Raw genomic sequence first — 20,135 nt, 5'->3', positions numbered from 1 at the left:
GTGTGTGTGTGTGTGTGTGTGTGTGTGTGTGTGTGTGTGTGTGTGTGTGTGTATGTGATCTTTGTTCATGAGGAACCTCCTGCTGTGATCCCCTTGGAGTGACCAGATGACCAGACACTCAGGTCATTGGCCTAAGTGGTGTTCCTGAGCAGGCTACCTAGAACACACTGGGGACAAGATGTCACAACTTTTCCTCGACTTCCTGCTTCTGACTTCAGCCTGTCTGCAAAGAGCTAGTGCCAGGGACTGGGACACAAGGAATGGACACAAAGTCTTGGGACAAGCAGCTACAATCTTGGATAGGGATAATTTTACTGTGGTCATGACAAGCCAAACCCTTCAGCCCTTTCCTCTCCATGCCTGTCCTGTAGGCAAACCAGGACATTAAAAGTCTCTATCTCACCGTGTGTGGTAGGAGGGCAGGACAAAGAATAAGCATGGGATCTGAAGGACTCATTAGCCACCAGGAAAGCTGAGCATAGTCTCTGAACTTCAGTTTTCTCATTAGAGAACTAGCTGGTGGTAAGGGCTAGATCTGAGAACATATATAATTCACTTATTATTAACACACAATAAACACTATATAAATGTTCATTCCCTGTGCTGTGTGCCTCCAGCTTTTGATTAAATGTCTTTGAGAGGGTATGCACTTGGATTTTAGGAAAAGCTAACATCTTCCTGATCCTGTTCTGCATCTTGTATCCATTCAGCGATGTATGTTTCTTGATATGTCTCAGGGCTGGGTTTGATGTTGTGAGAGGTACAGAGAGTTGCCAGACAGATCTCTGTCCTTAAAGAGATCACATTCTAAGCAAGTGCCCAAGAGTACACTAATGGTACACAGCATAAGCCAGGAAGATCAGGGTTCCCTCATCCCTTCTTTGTTCCTGGTGATGGGGAGGGCAGAGCAAAGTGATTGAAGGGGTCTGGGAAGGTTTGCAGAGTGGAGATTTTGTGGAGGCACCGGGACAGGAGCACAGCCTCAAAGAATGGGTAGGAAGCTATGCTCATGTTGAAAATTGGAGTGATTTTTGGGAATAGCAATAGGCTCAGGGCTCCATCCCCAGTCTCAGATTTCATGCTAGGGTGGGGCTGGCTGAGTTGGAGCTTCAAACAAGGGCTCTGGAGAAAGTTCTCTACCAGGGTGAAGTGAGGCTGGTGGGGAGCTCAGCCAGGCCTGAGGTGGCTGAGAGGTCCTAACGCCTGACAAGGCCAAGCTTCAGGGTCAGATCAGGCCTTCTTGGGTGTGACTAATATCAAGGCCCTGTGGCCCACCCCTGGAGGAGACTGGACTGGTGTACATATACCTCTGCTAAGCCCTGTCTGCTGTCCTCCTCCAGCTTGTGGCAGGTGTCTGTCTCTGCCTCCTTTGGAAGGGGCTGGTACACCCCCCCTTCCTCCTCCTCCCTCTTCCTCCACAGCCTCTTCTACATCCTCCTGCATCCTCTTCTCACACAGAGAACTAGCACTGAAAACTCTTTGATTTTCCCCAACTCAAATGGGACCTTGCAGTTTATTCTAAACATAGCCAGGCCTCATCATCTGAAATGATCTCTTTAGTTTCTGTTTGCATTAGATTTATTTATTTACTTTTGTAGATGGGGGTCTCACCAAATTGGCCTTGAACCCATCATCCTCTGCCCGCAGCCTCCCACATGCTAAGATTACAGGGGTGAGCCACAGCATCCACTTATGGTGGCTGTTAAAGTAAGGACAAAATTTAAGACCCTTGATGTCCTGGAGAAGGTTCTGAACTTTTGGGCCAGAAGCCAACCTGGGGTATTGATGTGTTGTAAGGCTGATTCTACCAAGCCTGCTCTCAGGTTATTTACTGGAAGCTCTGGTTTCTTATGTTGAATGCCGAGCCTTGGACGAGGACTTCAGAGACTCCCTGCCTAGTGTCTTACCACTGACACATCTAGCTTTCACTTAGACCTCAGGCAACAGCCGGTTTGTCTGCAGAAGGAGTGGTGGACTGTACTTACAGCTCCCTCTCACCACCCTCACCCCTGGGACTTTGTGGCCCATGTATGGAATCCAGAGGAAGCACATGATCTTATCTCTCACCAGGCCACATTCCCTCTTCCAGACATCCTGAGTGAGTCACTCCACTTACCTAAGACCCTCTTCCCTGCCTGAGTCACCCTTACTTTTTAGGTGCCCTAAGGGTAGAGGAAAACGTCTCTATGGGCCCTAATGTTAGGGACCGGTTAGATGCCTCAGGAGGAAGGGACTCTCATTTTATTTTGAGACAGGATCTCACTGTACAGCTGTGGCCAGCCTGGAACTTGCTTTTAGACCATGTTGGCCCGGAACTCACAGAGATCTTACCTGTCTCTGCCTCTTGAGTGCTGGGATTAAAGCATGTGGCAATACTGCTGGCAGGAGAAGGGACTCATGAATTCTGTTTCTCTAGTGATTTGGGGAAAACACTGGTGGTGGTGGCAGGGAGCAGGCCACTTCCTGAGGAGGTATATGGAGGCAGCTTAGTAGCTCTTTCTTCCTCCCGACATATGTGCACTGCTCTGTCCATTCCTAGGAGCCCCTTTCCTTTGAGGAAATGCTTTTTGTTTTCTTCTCTTATGTGTAAGAACACACTGGAACTCCCACAGGGAATGCCTTGTATATATTTGTATGTGAGTCTTTGCTTCATAGCAGGTCTGTTCACCTGTGAGTGTTGGGTCCTTGTGTGAGCACAGGCACAGTTGTGCACCGGTGTGTAAGTGGACAAAGGAATGAGTCTATTTGCATAGTCTGGGGCTATAAGTACTTCCTCCTTTGGCTACAAGTCTGCATTCATTGAGAAGAATACATGCCTTTCCTGCATACCAGGCCTTGGAGCTCCATCACACCAGCCAGGCTCCACTCAGGAGGTGAGACCTGGCCATGCCAAGGGGAGGGGACTTTGGAGTCCAGAAGCTGACCTGGGGGACAAAGATTACTCTCTAGGTCCACATGCATATTGATATGTGTGTCTCTGTGATCTTTCCCTTCCAGCCCTGGGCCTGGCTTCAGAGCCTCAAGTGCTTCCTGCCTGGTTTACAGCCAGACAACAAAACAAAAACTTCTGATCCTGTGTTGAAAACAGTTGCTACTTTGACCCTGACCTTGACCCCAGGGCTTCCTTTGGGCCAGGAAAGCATCCTGAACTCTCTTGCATCTAGATTGTCCAGCTTCCTAAGGTTAGGATCCCAGATGGACCAGCTGTCAGCCCAACTCCTGGCCATAAGCTCCCCTCCCACCCTACCCTGCCCCCACTCTGTTCCCATGCATTCTTCAGCCATGACATCTCCACCACAGGGCATCCAGCTGAGCTCTGTAGCCAACCCTGTTCGTTCTACTTGCCCTGCCCTGGTCCCACACTGTCCAGACTCATAGGCCATCATGGTTCTGTAGTGTCAGTCCACAGATTCATTCAGATGGGGAGTGAGTGCAAGGGACTCAGTATGTCTTAGGAAAGGTTTGGAGCTGGCTGAATCTCCAAGATTGTTGTGGCGAGCACAGTGAACTGGATGCTTAGCCGTTACTTTCTGTGCTCTAGGCTTAGTACTAGATGCTTCCTATACATATCCTTATTCCTAGAAGTAATCTTAGGAGATACATTATATTATGTGTCTTTTTTTTAGATAGGAGAAAACAGAGGTTTCAAAAAGCTGATATGAATGTCAGCTACTGGGATCCAAACCAGATTCACAGACCAGTCTTACCTTCCAAAGACTCTGCTCTTTGCTCATAGTCCATCGTGGGCTTAGCTGCCTTCTGTAAGGATCTGGACATCTACAGACTTTTTCATTATCACCTAAGAAATGCAGTATAATATCTACTTGGCATTTACATTATATTAAGCATCATAAGCCATCTAGAAATGATCTAAAGTATGTAGGAGGGGTAAGGATATTTGGTAGCATGTTTGCCTAGCATACACAAAGTTCTGAGTTCGAGCAGGTATAGTGTGATCCATATCTGTAGATCTAGCATTTGGGAAATAGAGGCAGGAGGATCAGAATTTCCAGGCCTTCTCTGGCTACGTAGGGAGTTTAAAGTCAGAGTGGGCCACAACAGATTCTGTCTCAAAAAAAAGAAAAAGAAGAAAAAGGGGAGAGAACATGGGAAGGACATGAGTGGGTCCTATCCAAACATATATATAAAGTATATATATATATGGACTTGAGCATGTCAAGTCTATGCAGTCTGTAGGATCCTGGAATCAACACCGCAGGGAGACTGAGGGACAACTGTGTCTGGTGACGCCCATGGATGTGCATGTAAAAGCCCAGAGGTGACATGTACGTGCAAAAGTACAAAGCATACAGAAGTGTGAGGTGGTCCTGTGGTATTGTCACATGGGGGCCCTCCATACCCCTTTTTGCATGCATCTGAGATGCTTCTTCCGTCTCTGTCACTTCAGTTACTAAGCCTGGGTCATAGAGGGTGTCATCTTAAGAGAAGTCTTCCTAAGCACCAAAAGAGACTCTTAACTAGTTACCACCTGGTGACCTTGGACATGCTTCTCTCCCTTTGGCCCCAGGGTCCTGATCTCTGAAGTCAAGGAAGGGGGCTGGCATCTAGCTTCAAGGTTATCTCTCCAAATGTTTGTAATGGGACACTCCTAGGGGTGCCGTATGGCTTCCTGGGCATGTTGTGGGTGGGCCAGGATTAAATGGACTCATTAGTGAGTGAACACTTTGTGAGCTGGTAGGCGCTGGGTAAATTTCAACAAGCATTTACATAAGGTGTCATTATTGCTACTATTACTGGCTTAATGAGTTCAGAGCTTGCCACTGGCTTGTGTGTGTTGGAGCTTGTATCTGTATTTTTAAAGAACTCTGTGGCTGGGTATTTTTTTTTTTTTTGTGGATGTGTGTGTCTGAGTGTCTATTTTTGTATATATGTATTTACAATACGGGTTCCGGAGAGGTAATGAACTTGAGTAAATCCACCGGACTAGGAATGGTGAAGCCTGAATATAAATCAGTCCTTCCAGAGGCTTTGTATAGTCTAACTTAAGCCAGTTTCCTTTTGGGCCTCAGTTTCCTAGATTGTTAAATGAAAGATTGGCTTGATGACTACAGAGGTCACTGCTACATCCGGTTGAGCTGTGTCTGAGTGAGCATGTGTCTCTGCACAAGTATTTGCAGACCAGAAGAAAGCTGGCATGATATTTCTTTCTTACTTTCATTCATTCATTCATTCATCCATTCATCCATTCATTCATCCATCCATTCATTTGATGTGTTCTTTCTACCCAAAATCCAATGCTGAGTGCTGCTCGAATGTGCAGGGGTGGAGTCTCTGACCTCAGTGGCTCTGCACAGACAGCATGGGTTTGGATGTCACCATATGCCCATAGGGACATTACCCATCTGTGTCTGACTAAGTGTGTGATAAAGTAAATGTATACGTATCCACCCAGTGGGGCCAACTTGGGAGGAGGAGCCCGTGTGTAAGGCCTCAAGGTTAAAACAATTTGTGTAATGCTGACTCTGCGGGGATGAGAAGCAGATGTCACCACGACTGAGTGCAGGGAAGCTGCTGCCCTTCCACCTCCAGCTTGACCTCCCGCCTCCCCGAGCCCAGCCCAGCCCAGTGTGAGGCTTACATCTGGGCTCCTTTCAAAGCAGACAGTGCTATGTCTTTACTTCCTCTTATCCTAGACTTCTCAGAGAGAAGATACGCCACTCAACCCATCTCTCCAGAAGCTTCTCTTCCCAGGCCCAGAAATGGAAATAATCTCCTGGGGGTAGGGGTGGGGGTGAAGTTGTTCTACCTCTGGGCCTTTCCTCTTCAGAGGGAGGACTCAGAAATTTAGGGTTTGTTTGGCAACTGTTACACCTTTCCCTGATAACTAGGAACTTCTTGGTGTTAAGTTTTGGCCTCCTAGATTTGCCTAACCCATGCCAAGTCTTATTGGGCCAGGCAAACATATTAGACAACTTACAATAATCCATACCCTCCCTGATTTGGTTGAAATGGCATTTACTATGTGATACCACATACTTAGCATAGGCTCACAGATAGATGGCTGGTCAGTCAACTTTCTGACACTGTAACCAAACACCGTAGGACTGACTGACAGAAAAAAAGGGTTATTTTGGCTCACAATTCCCGAGTTTCCAGTCCAAGATAGTGGAGAATATGCTTCTGGAGCCTCTTATAGGCAGTAGATTGTGGTGGGGACATTTGACAGAGCAAAATGGGGTAAGGAAAGAACCAGGTCCCACGATCCCCTTTAAGGGCAGGCATACGCACATGCACGTATGCACATACATACAGAACACCGTAATTACCTATAATGGTGCACAGAACCTCCCATTGCGCCACCTTCAGGACCAAACTTTTAACACATGTGCTTTTAGACACTAAACAGTTTTTTCTTCAGTGTCTCACTGTTAGAGCACTTGTCTCTCTGTAGATTCTCTGAGTCATTATTTGTATGAACTTTGTATTGTAAAGATTAGCACCAACCGGGCTAGGGGCCTCTTCTGCGTTGCTAGTCTCTGACTTAATGATCAGCCCATAATAGGTACTAATTAGCATTTGCTGAAGCTGGGAAAGGTGACACAATTGCGTCTTCACGGAACTATTTATTAACATTTTTATTTACTCCCTTTCTCTCCTCCCACCGTGTGTGTGTGTGTGTGTGTGTGTGTGTGTGTGTGTGTGTTTGTGTGTGGTGTAGATCAGAGGACAGCTTGCAGGAGTTGGTTCTCGCCTTCCCCAGGTCATCTGATGTGGAGGCAAGCACTTTTGCTCACTGAGCCACTTTACTGTTTAAGAGTAGGTCTTGCTATACTAGTCAGGCTAGCCTCCAGACCCCAGAGCTAAGTGATCCTTCTGCCTCAGCTGCCTGAATAGCTCTTGCTATAGGCGAGTGTCATAACACTTCGTTATTGTTGGGATTTGAAGTAAAAGGCAAGTATCATCTCTAAAGAGATTCCAGAAGCCGATCTGCTGTTCTCTGTCTCTCTCATGTGGTGTTGGAGAATCAATATGGCTGTAGGGTCAGGGCTGTGTACTCAGTGGGTCAGGGCTGTAAGTACAAGGAGTACAGCCCAGGGTAAGAAGATTAACTCAGCCTCTGGCTTCTTCTTTTCCTCCAGCTGCCTTCCTTGGGGACATTGCCCTGGATGAGGAGGACTTGAGGGCCTTCCGGGTGCAGCAGGCTGCAGTTCTCAGACAGCAAACAGCCCAGAAGTCATCCATCACAGCTGCAGGTACACTGGGATAGGCTGGCTCTCTGTGTCCCAGAAACGTTTCAGATTTGGGAAACAAGAAACCCCCCTCCCATTTCCAGCCAGGCCCTCCCAGGACAGAGGCCATGAACTTGAACCCAACACAGGGGCTTGCCTTCCTTTGGGATAGAGTTATCCTTCCTCCAGAAAAGAAATAAATGTTGTCACCCATGGGAGCCAAAAAGCAGCATTTTTCTGACATATAGCTTACAAAATACTTTCAAAAGTATTATACTACTTGACTGTCTCCAACCACCTCCAGGAGTGTCATAGTTAGGGGGCTTCTATTGCTATGATAAAACACTATGAGGAAAAGCGACTTGGGGAGGAAAGGGCTTATGTCGTCTTACACCTCTCAGGTTATACTCTTTATCACTGAGAGAAAGTAAAGCAGGAACTCAAAGCAGAGGGCATGGAGGAATACTGCTTACTGTCTTGCTCCTCCTGACTTGCTCATTTTGCTTTCTTATACAATCCAAGACCACTTACCCAAGGGTGGCACCACCCACAGTAAGTGGGCCCTCCTACATCAATCACTAATAAAGACAATACCTGACAGACTTACCTATAAGGCCAATCTTATTGGGCCATTTTCTCAAGAGTTCCTCTTCCCAGATGACCCTAGCTTGTATCAACTTGACAAAAACTCCAACTAGGACAAGTGATGAGTGTCAGGACCACTCATGTTTTCCAGAAGCTGAGACTATGTCTCACAAAGGTAAAATGATTTGCCCAGTATTACACACAATGTGCATGTAGGTGGCGGGGCTGGAACTAGAATCTAGACCTTTGTCTCCCAATCCATGATGCTATGGCCAATATCATAGTTCTGGTCCTGGGTCTCCAGGGCCCAACATGGAAGCTTCTCTGCATTCTCTGGACCCATCCTCCTGAGCTTCTTCAATATCCCAAACTGTCTCCAAGACTCAACTATTCATCTTTACTTGCAGTGTTCTTTTGTTCTACGTGTACAGTTGATATCTTTCCATGCCACACAGAGAGGACTTATGGACAAGTCCTAAAGCTGGGCTCAAAGCCTTTTGTTCCCTGGTGGCCCAAGCACCTACCAACCTATGTGGCATTGGGGATGGGGAAAGAGAATGGCTGGATTGGCTTTTCCCAACCTTCTCACTGCTGTGCTGAGGGGCAGTCTGTCATCAGGATGGCACTGGATCATGGTTCAGAAAGCCCATATGGATCTCTCCCATTGCCCAAGCAAGAGACTCCTGTTGAGGTTCAGTTCTGGGCATAGGTGATGTGCCAGGCCATCTTCCTTGTCCAGCAGGAGGAATGATCCTGCTGTGAGCAATTTAGGGATTTTAAGCCAACTACCCAGGAGGCCGGTTGGAATCAGAGGGTATTCTGGTGTCTTATTGACTAAAGACATTTACAGGACTTTGGTGGAGATTAGTGGAGATAGATAGCACAGGGGAAAGTCTTACCAGGGCATGTGGCCAGCCCACCGGGTGATCTGGGGCAAAACTTTGTCCTTAGTCTCCTACATTCAGGTACAGACAGTGGCACTTGCCTCAGTGCCATGGAGCTTTGATGTCATGTGGGAATTTAGACCCAGAAGCCCTGAGAAAGCACGTAGATTTTATCCAAACTTCAGATCCCTTGGGTCCCCACAGTTCCCTGGGAAATGAGTGCCTCATTGTTTTAATTTGGAGTCCTCGCCCGTTCCTGCTATCCACGTCAGCTCCAGATACTTAGAAGACAGCCTCACAGCTATTACAGAACTTTATAGTGATTTTACATAGACACCATGAAGAATGAATTAGCAGATACTGAGTCATTGCTCCTAGGAGAAACATAAGTTCCCACCAGCCTTTGGTCACATATTTTGTAAATTGATCACTGTATGACCACATTTTATGTGTGTTTCACTTAAAGACACCTAATTTAGTATAAAGTTGGTTCATTAATACTGAACTCGTGGCTAGTGGAATTGACTTCAGCCCAAACAAATATATTGAATATGGGCATTTCTTGGGGAGGTTTATCCCAGATTTTGTTTGTTATGTTTTTGTATGTGTGTGTGTGTGTGTGTGTTAATGGAGATTAAATCTGGGGCCTCATACATGCCAGGCAAGCATTTACCATTGAGGTACATGCCCAGCTCCATTTTTGCTTTTTTATTTTGAGATAGGGGCTAAGTTGCCCAGGATGGCTTTAAACTCAGTGTAGAACTCAAGCTGGCTTTGAACTCATAACCCTCAGGCCTCACCCTCTCAGGAGCTGGATGACAGGTTTGCATCACTATGAGCCCAGCTTCCTTCCTTTGGGAACACAAGAGAGCATGTGAGCACTTTAGTTAGGAACCATTTTAAATAACTGAATTAAGAAAAAAATTTAAGCTGGGCAGTGGTGGTGAGAGCCTTTAATCCCAGCACTTGGGAGGTAGAGGCAGGCGGATCTCTGAGTTTGAGGGCAGCCTGGTCTACAGAGTGAGTTCCAGGACAGCCAGGGCTACACAGAAAAACTCTGTCTCAAAAAATCAAAAAATAAAATAAAAATAAAAATAAATTAAAAAGTGGCTCTCAGTTCACCTAAAAGAAACTGACAGAATAGCGTGCTCGATCTTGGCTAAGCATGTGCACACAGTGATTGGATCATCCAACTTTTTTTTTTCTGCCCCGTACATGTCCATGAATGACCTCGAAAGCCTGACAGTATTGATTTAAGAGTAGCAAATACATTTTAGCAAAGTAGGCAGATTTGTGAATGCAGAATCTACAAATAATGGGTTCCACTATTCTATGTCTCCTCTTCCTGGCCACTCACTTGCTACCCCGACTCTTTCCTCTTTCCATTCCAGGAAACTCTTCTGCCCTGGGTGGTCAGAACACCAGTGGGCAGCCGCAGAGGGAAAGCAGGGGCAGATGGAGAGGCAGGCCTCGGAGCAGGCGGGCAGCGACATCCAGACCAGAGCGAGTGTGGCCCGATGGGGTCATCCCGTTTGTTATTGGAGGGAATTTCACTGGTGAGTGTGCTACTGTGAGTGAGCCTACACCTGGCCTTGGCCTTGTTGCCTTTGGCCAGTCCGCAGTCTCCTGGCCAGGCAGTGTGCCTGCAGATTGGCTGTAACACTGTATCAGTAGGTGAAAGTGCCCCCAACCCCCACTCGCTGGACAGTATGACAGCCCCGCTTTTCCTTCCACAGGCAGCCAGAGGGCAGTCTTCCGGCAGGCCATGAGACACTGGGAGAAACATACCTGCGTCACCTTCTTGGAGCGCACAGATGAGGACAGCTATATTGTGTTCACCTACCGACCCTGCGGGTGAGCAGGGACCCCTGGGCACTATACCCTTGGTGGTGAATCCCAGCCAGGTTCTGCCCTAGGCACCCTTGCTGCCCTCAGCTGGGCCTGCCATCCCCTCTCCTTGCTATGGGCATCTCCCATTGATATGGCTCAGACCCTGGCATAAAGCCTGCGAATTGGGTGCCCAGGGCCATCCGCACCCCTGCACAAACCCCCAGCAGCCTGGCCCGGCCCCTGAGTGGATGCACTCCCCCAGCTCGGGACCACCCCCCTGAGCTGGCCCCGCCCTCCAGGTGCTGCTCCTACGTGGGTCGCCGAGGTGGGGGCCCCCAGGCCATCTCCATCGGCAAGAACTGTGACAAGTTTGGCATCGTGGTCCATGAGCTGGGCCATGTCATTGGCTTCTGGCACGAGCACACGCGGCCCGACCGGGACCGCCATGTCTCAATTGTACGAGAGAACATACAGCCAGGTACACACACCCCAGGGTCTGGATCCCATCCTAGGGCTTCTGGAGCTGCTTAGGGGTCTGACACAGGTCCTGGACATGGGGGTCAGGTTGAGTACCCAGAAGCCAGCTCTTCTGGTGAGAAGGCTAGACTACAGTCAGCTTGTCTCTGGATATCCCCACAGGCTTACCTGTCCTCCGTCTCCCATCCTGGCTAGTTCTGTTCTTCTCCATCATGGCCCTGTAAGTCTCTGTCCTTCCTCCTTCTTTGTGGTCTCCTGACCTTCCCTTCAGCAAGTTCTCCAGTCTTTTCTGCTGGGAAGGACTCCTTTATAGATGTCCCTGTCCCTTTCCCCCTCTATTTCCCTTACACCTTCAGAGAGGCAGCCCCTCCCCGGTACAGGTGTAGGGAGGGCGCAGGCCACTCCCTCGACCCCACCCCCACTTTTCTCACCGACTTTGCAGGGCAGGAGTATAACTTCCTGAAAATGGAGGTTCAAGAAGTGGAGTCCTTGGGAGAGACCTACGACTTTGACAGTATCATGCACTATGCCCGGAACACATTCTCCAGGTGAGAAACGGTCTGGGCCTTGCTCAGGGAAGCCCATGCCTACCTACCTTCTGGAAGCCATTTCCGTGCAGACTTCCCGTTTTCTGAGTCCTGCCCTGCTCCAGCAGGCACCAAAGCCAAGGATAGCCTTCTGGGTGCCTGCAGCCCTTCAACAAAGGACTAGTGGCTGTGTCTGCCTTAGTTGTCTCTCCCATTAGTGAGGAGCTGGCAGGCATGGGCTAATCCATTGCTGTGTTGAGGCAAGAGTTTGTGGCCTAGAAGGCTAAATGGCTGAGTTCTCAGGTCCTGCTGTGTGGGGTCTCCAAAGTGTGCCAACCCAAAGGAGCCAGGCTTGTCCCTCATCTGCCATCATGGCAGTTTATTTTTCTGGTGGTGCCCAGAGGGGATCACCTCCTTCTAGCTGTCTGCCCTCTCTGCCTTGTTTTGTTTTGCAGTACTAGGATTTGAACCCAGGGCCTTGTGACACAGGCAAGTGGTGTTCCCTTGTCTTATGTGCGCAGTCCTATTAAATTTTTTTTTTTTTTTTTTTTGGTTTTTTGAGACCCTATTAATTTTTATTTTTTAACTTTTTAAAATTTATTTTATTTTTATTTTATATGCATTGGTATTTTACCTGTATGTGTGTCTGCCAGATTTCCTGGAACTGGAATTACAGACAGTTGTGAGCTGTACATGGGATGCTGGGAATTGAACCTGGGTCTTCTGGAAGAGCAGTCAGTGCTCTTAACTAACCACTGTGCCATCTCTCTGGCCCCCTACTTTTTATTTTTGAAAGAGGGTTTCACTAAGTTACCCAGACTGGGCTTGAGTTTACTGTGTAACCCTGGCAGGATTTGAACATTAAATTATTTCTTTCTCTCTTACACATATATATTTGTGTACATATGTGCATGCACATGCCACATTGCACCTGTGGTGGTGGTCAGAGGACAAATGCAGGAGCTGTTTCTCTCCTTCCACAATGTGGGTTGTGAAGATCAAACTCCATTCATCAGCCTTGGCGGCAAGTGTCTTGACCACTGAGTGGTCCTGCTCACCTACAGAGCTTGAACGTTTGATTGCTTCAGCAGAGGTCGCAGAGCAGGACTGCTTTGTCTATTTTATGACTGGCTAATTTGCACAAAGCTTGACTTTTGCCCTGGACTGGTCCCCATTGCCAGTTCACAAGGTAACTCCTTAACCAGGGCTTGATGGGAGAAGTCCCTCTTGCAGGACTGGGAGGAATGTCCCCACCTCTCCTCACATCCCTCCCTGGACTGGCCTTCCTGCACCCATGTCCCTGTCTGAGTGGTGGCCCTCCCCCCCTTCCTCTCTAAGCTCCTTTTGACCCTTTTTTGAACCTCAGGACCTGAGAATGGAGATGGAGACGGGGTGGGGGTGGGGATTGCACTGGGGGTGGAGGTGAACTCACTCAGTCCTCCACCCCCACAGACCCTCCTTCCATTTCCCATCATGCTCCCACCCCCTGCCGGGACCTTCCCAGCTGGATGTGAGTCAGGGACCCTGGGGAGGGGAGAACTGCTGTGTCCTCTTTGTTCTGCTCCTCCCAAATGGAAAGGCGGAGGTTAGCAGGAGGGAATTGGGAGAGAGGGACACTGTGCCCGGGAGCTGGCTGGCCACCGTGGAAGCTGCTGTCAGTTACCCTTGGGCCTTACTCCAATCACAGCCATGTCAGAGGGTAATGAGTTGACCCTGGGAAGTCAAGAGAGAAGTCGATTGGGACCGAATTTGAGGTCTGGGGGTGGAAGCTGGGTGGTGTTGCAGAGATGACAGATGAGAGCCCAAGGCTTGCCCAGGGCTGCGGTTTTAAGCCAGTCTGAGCGTAACGGCCTGGACCCCTGATCTTTCAAAGCATTTCTGGGGCTCCCCCCACACACAGCTCCTGTGGTATAGCTGCCACGGAACAGGGTGGCTGCTGGTCAGTGGGCAGCTTAATGACAGGGTGAGACATCTCCGCCCTTCCCTGACCCTGCTGAGGAATGTCTGGGCCCTGGCAGAGTCATGCCCTGTGGCTGTGGATGAGCACACCACCCTTCTTCTTCACCCACCTTCCAGCAAATTCACATCCTCAGTCTCCTCATGTCCTTCTCAGGGGCATCTTCCTGGACACCATTGTTCCCAAGTATGAGGTGAATGGGGTGAAGCCTTCCATTGGCCAAAGGACCCGACTCAGCAAGGGGGACATCGCTCAGGCCCGGAAGCTCTACAAATGCCCAGGTTGGAGCAGGGAAGGGACAGACCAGGGATGGAAGGTAGGGTCCAAGGAAGACAGGGGTCAGGGCCCAGGAATCCCTAGAAAGTAACATCTGTAAGTCTCAGAGACGAGTGCTGGGAAGGAGGGGCAATAAGGAAAGACAGTATTCCAGTTGAGGACCAACCTGGGGCTAGGCTGGTAGGTGGTAGGAAGGGCCTAGAAAAATGAGGAATAGCAGGGGCAGAAAGGGGAAGCAACTAGCCTCTCCCCTGGACAATGAGGAGGAGGTGAGGCCCACCAAACGAGTTTGACCTCAACTCTGGAATCCATGTTTCCTTGACAACAGGGCATCTGGTTACCCTGGCAGCACTAGACCAGGGAAGTAGGATGGTTTATGCTCATATGTAAGGAGGAGGGGTACATCTTAAAGGGACAGAACACCTTTGTTTAGTCACTCTTGTCTCCTCTAAGGGTTCCAAGACGCAGGGGTGACCTGAGGGTCTGGCACCTGCAGTCAGCAGCTTAGTTACTTGTTTTTCCCTTGACAGCCTGTGGTGAGACCCTCCAAGACAGCACTGGCAACTTCTCCTCCCCCGAATATCCCAATGGCTACTCTGCCCACATGCACTGTGTATGGCGCATCTCTGTCACACCCGGGGAGAAGGTAACTGTGATTGATCACCGATCTGAGTCTATTAGGACCCCAAGAATGGGATAGCATCACCCCCAGGAGGCCTAGCCCAGGGACTTCTGGCAGAAAGGTGACCTACCTGATCATCGGCATAAATGCACTAAGTATGTAATGAGGAGGGTTTCTACCCAGTCAAGCCTCGCTCTGCCTCCCTTCTCCTCAGCAAGCTGTACATCAGGGCTAATCCAAAGATAGAGTTGCTATGTACAGTTACCATGTAGTTCTATTGTGATGGGCTAGCTCTTCTTGAGTGCTTTTTAAAGTGCTTGTCACATGCCTCCTCTTATTTTTATGGCCACCCTGGGTCTTCATTTCACAGAGGAAGAAACTGAGTTACAGGAAGATTAATTAAGTAACTTGCCCAGGTCATACAGTTAACAAGGACAGGGTAGGAAGTAAGCCCTTCCCAGGGCCTGGGTCAAGCCCAGCCTTTTCTGGGATGCCTTGGGTGGATTTGGGTGAACCATTCAGCCCCATCCCTTGACTCTCTCCACTGTAGCGTCAGAGCTTGAGTCAGGGAGTCCCAAAGGGCCCTTCTCAGTTCTCACAAGCTGTGGTCTCGAGAACAGCTAAGAGTAAAGCAAATGCCTCGAGCAAGATGCTTCTGATCATGGCTAGCCTTCCTACCCTTTTTCCTAGCTGTTCTGGGACCTTCAGGTCCTTCCCTGCCTGCTGCTCGTTCAGGTGAGCAGACTAGACACCACACACATGAGGGACCCACGAGCTTACCTAGTGCAGACTCCCACTGCATGATTGACTACCCTTGTTTGAATACCTGAGTTTATTAGGACTTGGGACTTCTCTTACTTTTCTATTCTGTTCTCTCCCCAACTCTTCATACTACAGAGTTTCAGAGAAAGCAGGGAGTGTCTATCCCTGAAAACCCTCAGGGCTTCTCAAGAGCAGGTCCTTGTAACTCACCTCCTGTTTCCTCCCAATGTAGGAAGGAACTTCTTTTTTCTTTTTAAATTTTATTATTTGTATATGAAGGAGCGGAAGGTATATGCACCTGAGTGCAGGTGCCCAAGGAGGGCAGAGGCATCAGATCCTCCCAGAGCTGAAGTTACAGGCAGTTGTGAACTGTCTGATAAGGGCACTGGGAACCAAACTCCAATCCACTGTAAGAGCAGAAACAGCTCTCCAGCCCCTCCTGTGACTTCTTAGGCCCAAGCATGGCCTTGTCACATGAAGCCTAGATTTTTCAGCCAACCCTGGACCTTCTGTGTCCCTCATATTTTTATTGTTCCCAAGAGCGAGCAGCTATGTTCTTTCCCGTAATTGGAATGTGGTGTTTAATTTAGTGTTACATTTTTTTCAAGGAGCCTTGCAATACCTCGTGCAAAGAGGGTTTAGAATCAGAGTTCCACTGTCCAGGAAGTCCTACCTGCCTCTCACCTCCACCGTTTCTTGTTGATTAAGTATGTCACATGTGACACTGTCCTGAGCTTTAATCAGAATCTTGAGCAGGACACAAGTCAAAGTAAGTCTAAGAGCTCCCTCCAAACTCCCATTGGCCCACTAAGTTGCAGGTCTTCTGCAACTTAGAAGTGGTCTTTGATGACATTATCCCTAGCCACAGGCCGCCACCTGTTGCACTCTTCTGAAGCCTTGGCATCTTCCCCTAGCAGAGGAACCTATCAGCAGGGATGAATTCGGAGCTGGAATACATTACCAGATCACATCCACTGTCCCAAGAGTTGAGGAAAAAGTCCCTTTCAAAAGAGAAATGCACTCGCCAGTGGGCCTTGTTTCAGTAGACCACACTCCACCCCTCACACACACATCCCCAAATGCTTCTTTCCTAAGTAGCCAAAGACTGTCTTTTTAATTGTGGATTGATGTTCAATCCATGGTTTGCAGTTCCGAGAATCGGCTCGTAGCCACCTTTCCACGTGCACACTCACACGGGCACACACATAACTCTTCAAAGTTGAGAAAGCTTTTGCTGTGAGCTATTGAGATTACACACACTGATCACATCTGCAAGTTATTTGACTGTCCTGTGACATCATCTGTGAAGCCCAGAGACAAGCGTCAACGTAGAGAGGAGTGCCTTGCTCTCCATTCCGTCTGGGCAGCGGCTTTTCAGACGGTGCATGGCATTTGTTTTTGCAGCGTGGGGATCATGGTTTCCTGTGACAGACTCTTACTGAGACTTTGGTAGTTCTGTTAGCCCTTCCTTAGCTGGCATCCTGCCATCTTCCCTCAAAAGCCGTCTTGTCCCTTGTTCTTCTCAATCCAAATCTCAAAATTGCAAGTGTCTGCTATTTTGAATGGGCTGAGCCCTCACTGCCTTCCCAAGGGCCTCTATTCCAGGTTTTGGAAATCTTATTCATAAGTATAAATAATAGCAATGATGATGATGACAATAGCTTACAGTTATTGAGCTTATGATTTGTCAAACATGAGTTCAGTGATTTCTGTGTGTTATGTTCTTGTGTGTTATAGCAGTCAAGCCCAGGGTTAGTTATGCAAAGGCTTTCCTTAGCTGTAATCCTCAGCCTACACTGTGCTTTTGAGTTAGCATGGCAGCATCACAGTCTTGATGTTGACATGGTCCCTGTTCTGCTTATGAGAAAATGAACTTACAAAAGTCAGTCCCTGGCCCAAGGTCACATAGAAACTGCATATGGATACACTGGTCTGTGATTATAAAACTGTTCTGTTCTGAGGCCCTGGTGCAACATTTCAACAATTGTTCTAACAAACCTGTAATCCTATGAAGCACCTAGTGCAGGGCCAAGGACCAGAGATGTGCAGATTCACAAAAGAGTCTGGTTCCTGATGAACAGCCAAGGTAGAACATGGCTGCCTTTCCTGGTCAGGAACGTGCGTGACCCAGCCATCAAGAGTGAGACCACTCGGGCTGGTGAGATGGCTCAGTGGTTAGGAGCACTGACTGCCCTTCTAGAGGTCATGAGTTCAAATCCCAGCAACCACATGGTGGCTTACAACCATCTACAATGAGATCTGATGCCCTCATATGGGTGTCTGAAGACAGCTACAGTGTACTTACATATAATAAATAAATAAATAAATAAATAAATATTTATAAATAAATAAATAAATAAATAAATAAATAAATAAATAAATAGAGTGAGACCACGCAGCCTGGATCAGCTTTCTCCCCAGTAGTCTCTGACTGTGTGGGCCAGCCAGCTCCCTTGTCTCTAAGTGGTCACAGGGTCTGATTCAGGAGCCTCCCTGGCCTGTAAGCCTTCCATAATTTCCAAAAGATCTTCATCCCTTTTCAGAACCCTTCTCAGAGCTCCAGGGAAAGAAGTAGATTCAAGATAAAAATTATAAACTCACCAGTGCATGGTTATAGAAATGTACTAATTTTTAAAAAAAGGAAATGTATCAATTTTTAAAAAGTAAATCCAGGCCGTTGCCCTAGCACAGACCTTTAATCTCAGCACTGATAGGCAAAGCCAGATGGATCTCTGCATAGCGAGTTTCAGGACATCCATTGTAAAACCTTGTCTGAAAAAAAAAATCCAAGATGGCACTCTGGGGCCATGAACCTTGAAAGGACCCCGGGAGGCTGGTGTTTTCAGAATAAGGGCCACTTTCTATTATTCGTTCTGCCTCTCACTTTAAAATTGTAACCTTGGGCCCTGGATCTGTTGTTAGAACAGTGATGTGCCAAGCAATGGATCAGGCATATGACACACATAGTCTCTTAAAGCCTATAAGTCATCTTTAAGCTTGTCATTGCCACCTCTACTGTGTAGACCAGGGAAGTGAGGCTCGCAGCACTTACGTAAATCTGACCAGGTTTACCCAGGGAAATGCCTGATTTGTCAGCAGTAAAGCCACCTTCCCGAGCATTTGGACTTTGACATCAAATCTGGCTGCGGGGAAGTTGCTTTCCACCTGCTCTCTTAGGCCCATCTTGGCATGTTACCTTTGAGAAAGGGTCCCTTATGGTGAACCAAACGTTTGTCAACACTCGTGTACTTAGCAGTCGACCTTGGGACTTGACAGTGCTTCCCAGACAATGAAACACTCTGTGCCTTTGTTTTCCTACCTGCGAAATGGGACCAATATTTGTGGATTTATATGAGGATTGAAGGAACTCATATCCAGAAAAAGCTTGAGCAATATATAGTGTGCAGAGACATCTCAACAAAGGTTGGCTTCAGTTACCTTCTCTGTGTCCCCAGTGGATAGATGGGTAAGCACTAGTCAGTTTCCAGATGCCCTACTGTCTCTCCCTACTTCCAGAATTCTGATCTGAACCACTGCATGTCCAGATGTCCTAAACAGCTTGGAGTGGTGGCATAGGACTGACTGGACTCCCACGGAGGACTAGCAATGTGCAGCTCAGTGACAGGGCACCTGCCTAGCATGTGCAAGGCACAGGATTCAATGCCCAGGGCTGCAAAGACTTAAGTAAATTGAGTTCTAAAAGCAAAATTCATGCTTACTGTCTGCCTACCTTGCACCAGATGATGAAGTAAGCTTTACTCATCTGATTTCCCTTAAGGCCTGTGAGGCAGGTCCTCTTACCCACTCACAGATGAGAAAAACAGCACCAAGGAATTTGGTGATGAGTCTAAGATTGTGGGGTGAGGCCACCTTGAAGCCTGTGGGTTGTCTAAGGGGTGACGTAGTTAATGGCCTCAGGTAGCGCCTTCCCAAGCAAGAAGGGTAGTACTCTGTTGGCTGGCCCTCGAGAGCACCACCATGTTTGAGGGAACCTCTTCACAGATGGATACACTGTACCTCACGTAATCCCCATGTCTCCAGTGCAGCCCTTTGAGATCCCCCTCCAATCTGTTGACGAATATAGGCTCAAGGAAGTGGAACTAAACACCCCAAGTCCTCAGCTAGGAAACGGTAGAGCTGGCCAGATTTTCTTTGGCAAAGGGCAGAGCCCTTGCCACCAGGGCACAGCTGTGTCCACATGACAGAAGTCAGTACAACTCTTAATTAGACATGTCTGATCTCAATATAGCCAGTGCCCTGCCTCCCGTGAGGATGCTACTGACCACCAACAAAGATCTCTTCCTCCCAAGTCAGGTGATCGCTGTCTGTCTAAGCCCTTGGGAGGTCTTGGGTGGGCCTTCTGGGGTTCTGGCCCTCTGGGTGTGGTGACTTTGGAGCTCATCCTCCATGTTCATCTGTGTGAGGGAAAGTAGATGCTTGTTCTCATTCGAGCTGCTGGGCGGCCAAGGGGGCCGCCTGCATGAGGGGCAGAGGGTGTGAGTGTGGGAGTCAGGGTGCTGCGCCTCAGCTTTCAGAATCCCTTCCTCCATCTGGCATTCCGCGATGGATATTTTTGTCATTTGTTAGATATATAAAAATAACATGTGCCTGATATAAATGCCTGAACAGTCCATAAACACAATGTTAAAAAAATGAATATTCTCCTCCTTAATCTTTTATATCCCACTTCTCAACAGGGACTAAGCATGAGGAATGCTTTGATGTGTTTGTCTATGTGACACACATAAAGCCAAAAGGACTTCACAGTCACATAATGGATTTCTGCAGCTTGCCTTGCGCTTAGCAGTAGATCCTGGCCTTACTTTGGGTCAGCTTGAATAGATTACCTCATCTGTTTTCATAGCTGCTCGTCCATCAGTCCTCGTCATTTCTCTCTGTCTGTCTCTGTCTCTCTGTCTCTCCATGTCTGTCTGTCTGTCTGTCCCTCCTCCTTCCCTCCCTCCTTCCCCCCCTTCCTCCCTTCTTCTCTCCAGCCTTCCCTCCTATTCTGGTTTTTCAAGACAG

At 48.2% G+C, this 20,135-nt stretch overlaps 1 protein-coding gene across 3 annotated transcripts in view; it reads left to right on the top strand.

The window, feature by feature from the left end:
• The window catches only part of Bmp1 (bone morphogenetic protein 1), a 45,035-nt gene that overhangs the window by 1,297 nt on the left and 23,603 nt on the right, over positions 1 to 20,135 (top strand). For 2 of the 3 annotated variants that reach the window (XM_028758714.1, XM_028758716.1), the window contains exons 2-8: positions 7,101 to 7,214; positions 10,051 to 10,215; positions 10,396 to 10,513; positions 10,789 to 10,967; positions 11,409 to 11,514; positions 13,607 to 13,731; positions 14,257 to 14,372. In XM_028758714.1, the coding sequence (XP_028614547.1) occupies positions 7,101 to 7,214; positions 10,051 to 10,215; positions 10,396 to 10,513; positions 10,789 to 10,967; positions 11,409 to 11,514; positions 13,607 to 13,731; positions 14,257 to 14,372 (923 nt within the window). Of the gene's footprint in view, positions 1 to 7,100; positions 7,215 to 10,050; positions 10,216 to 10,395; positions 10,514 to 10,751; positions 10,968 to 11,408; positions 11,515 to 13,606; positions 13,732 to 14,256; positions 14,373 to 20,135 lie in introns of those variants that run through there. The other variant, XM_028758715.1, reaches the window with a different exon arrangement.

The sequence above is a fragment of the Grammomys surdaster genome, unplaced genomic scaffold, assembly GCF_004785775.1.
Source record: "Grammomys surdaster isolate TR1022 unplaced genomic scaffold, NIH_TR_1.0 126219, whole genome shotgun sequence".
NCBI classification, from domain to species: Eukaryota; Metazoa; Chordata; class Mammalia; order Rodentia; family Muridae; genus Grammomys; species Grammomys surdaster.
This window is presented reverse-complemented; position numbering and strand designations above follow the sequence as displayed.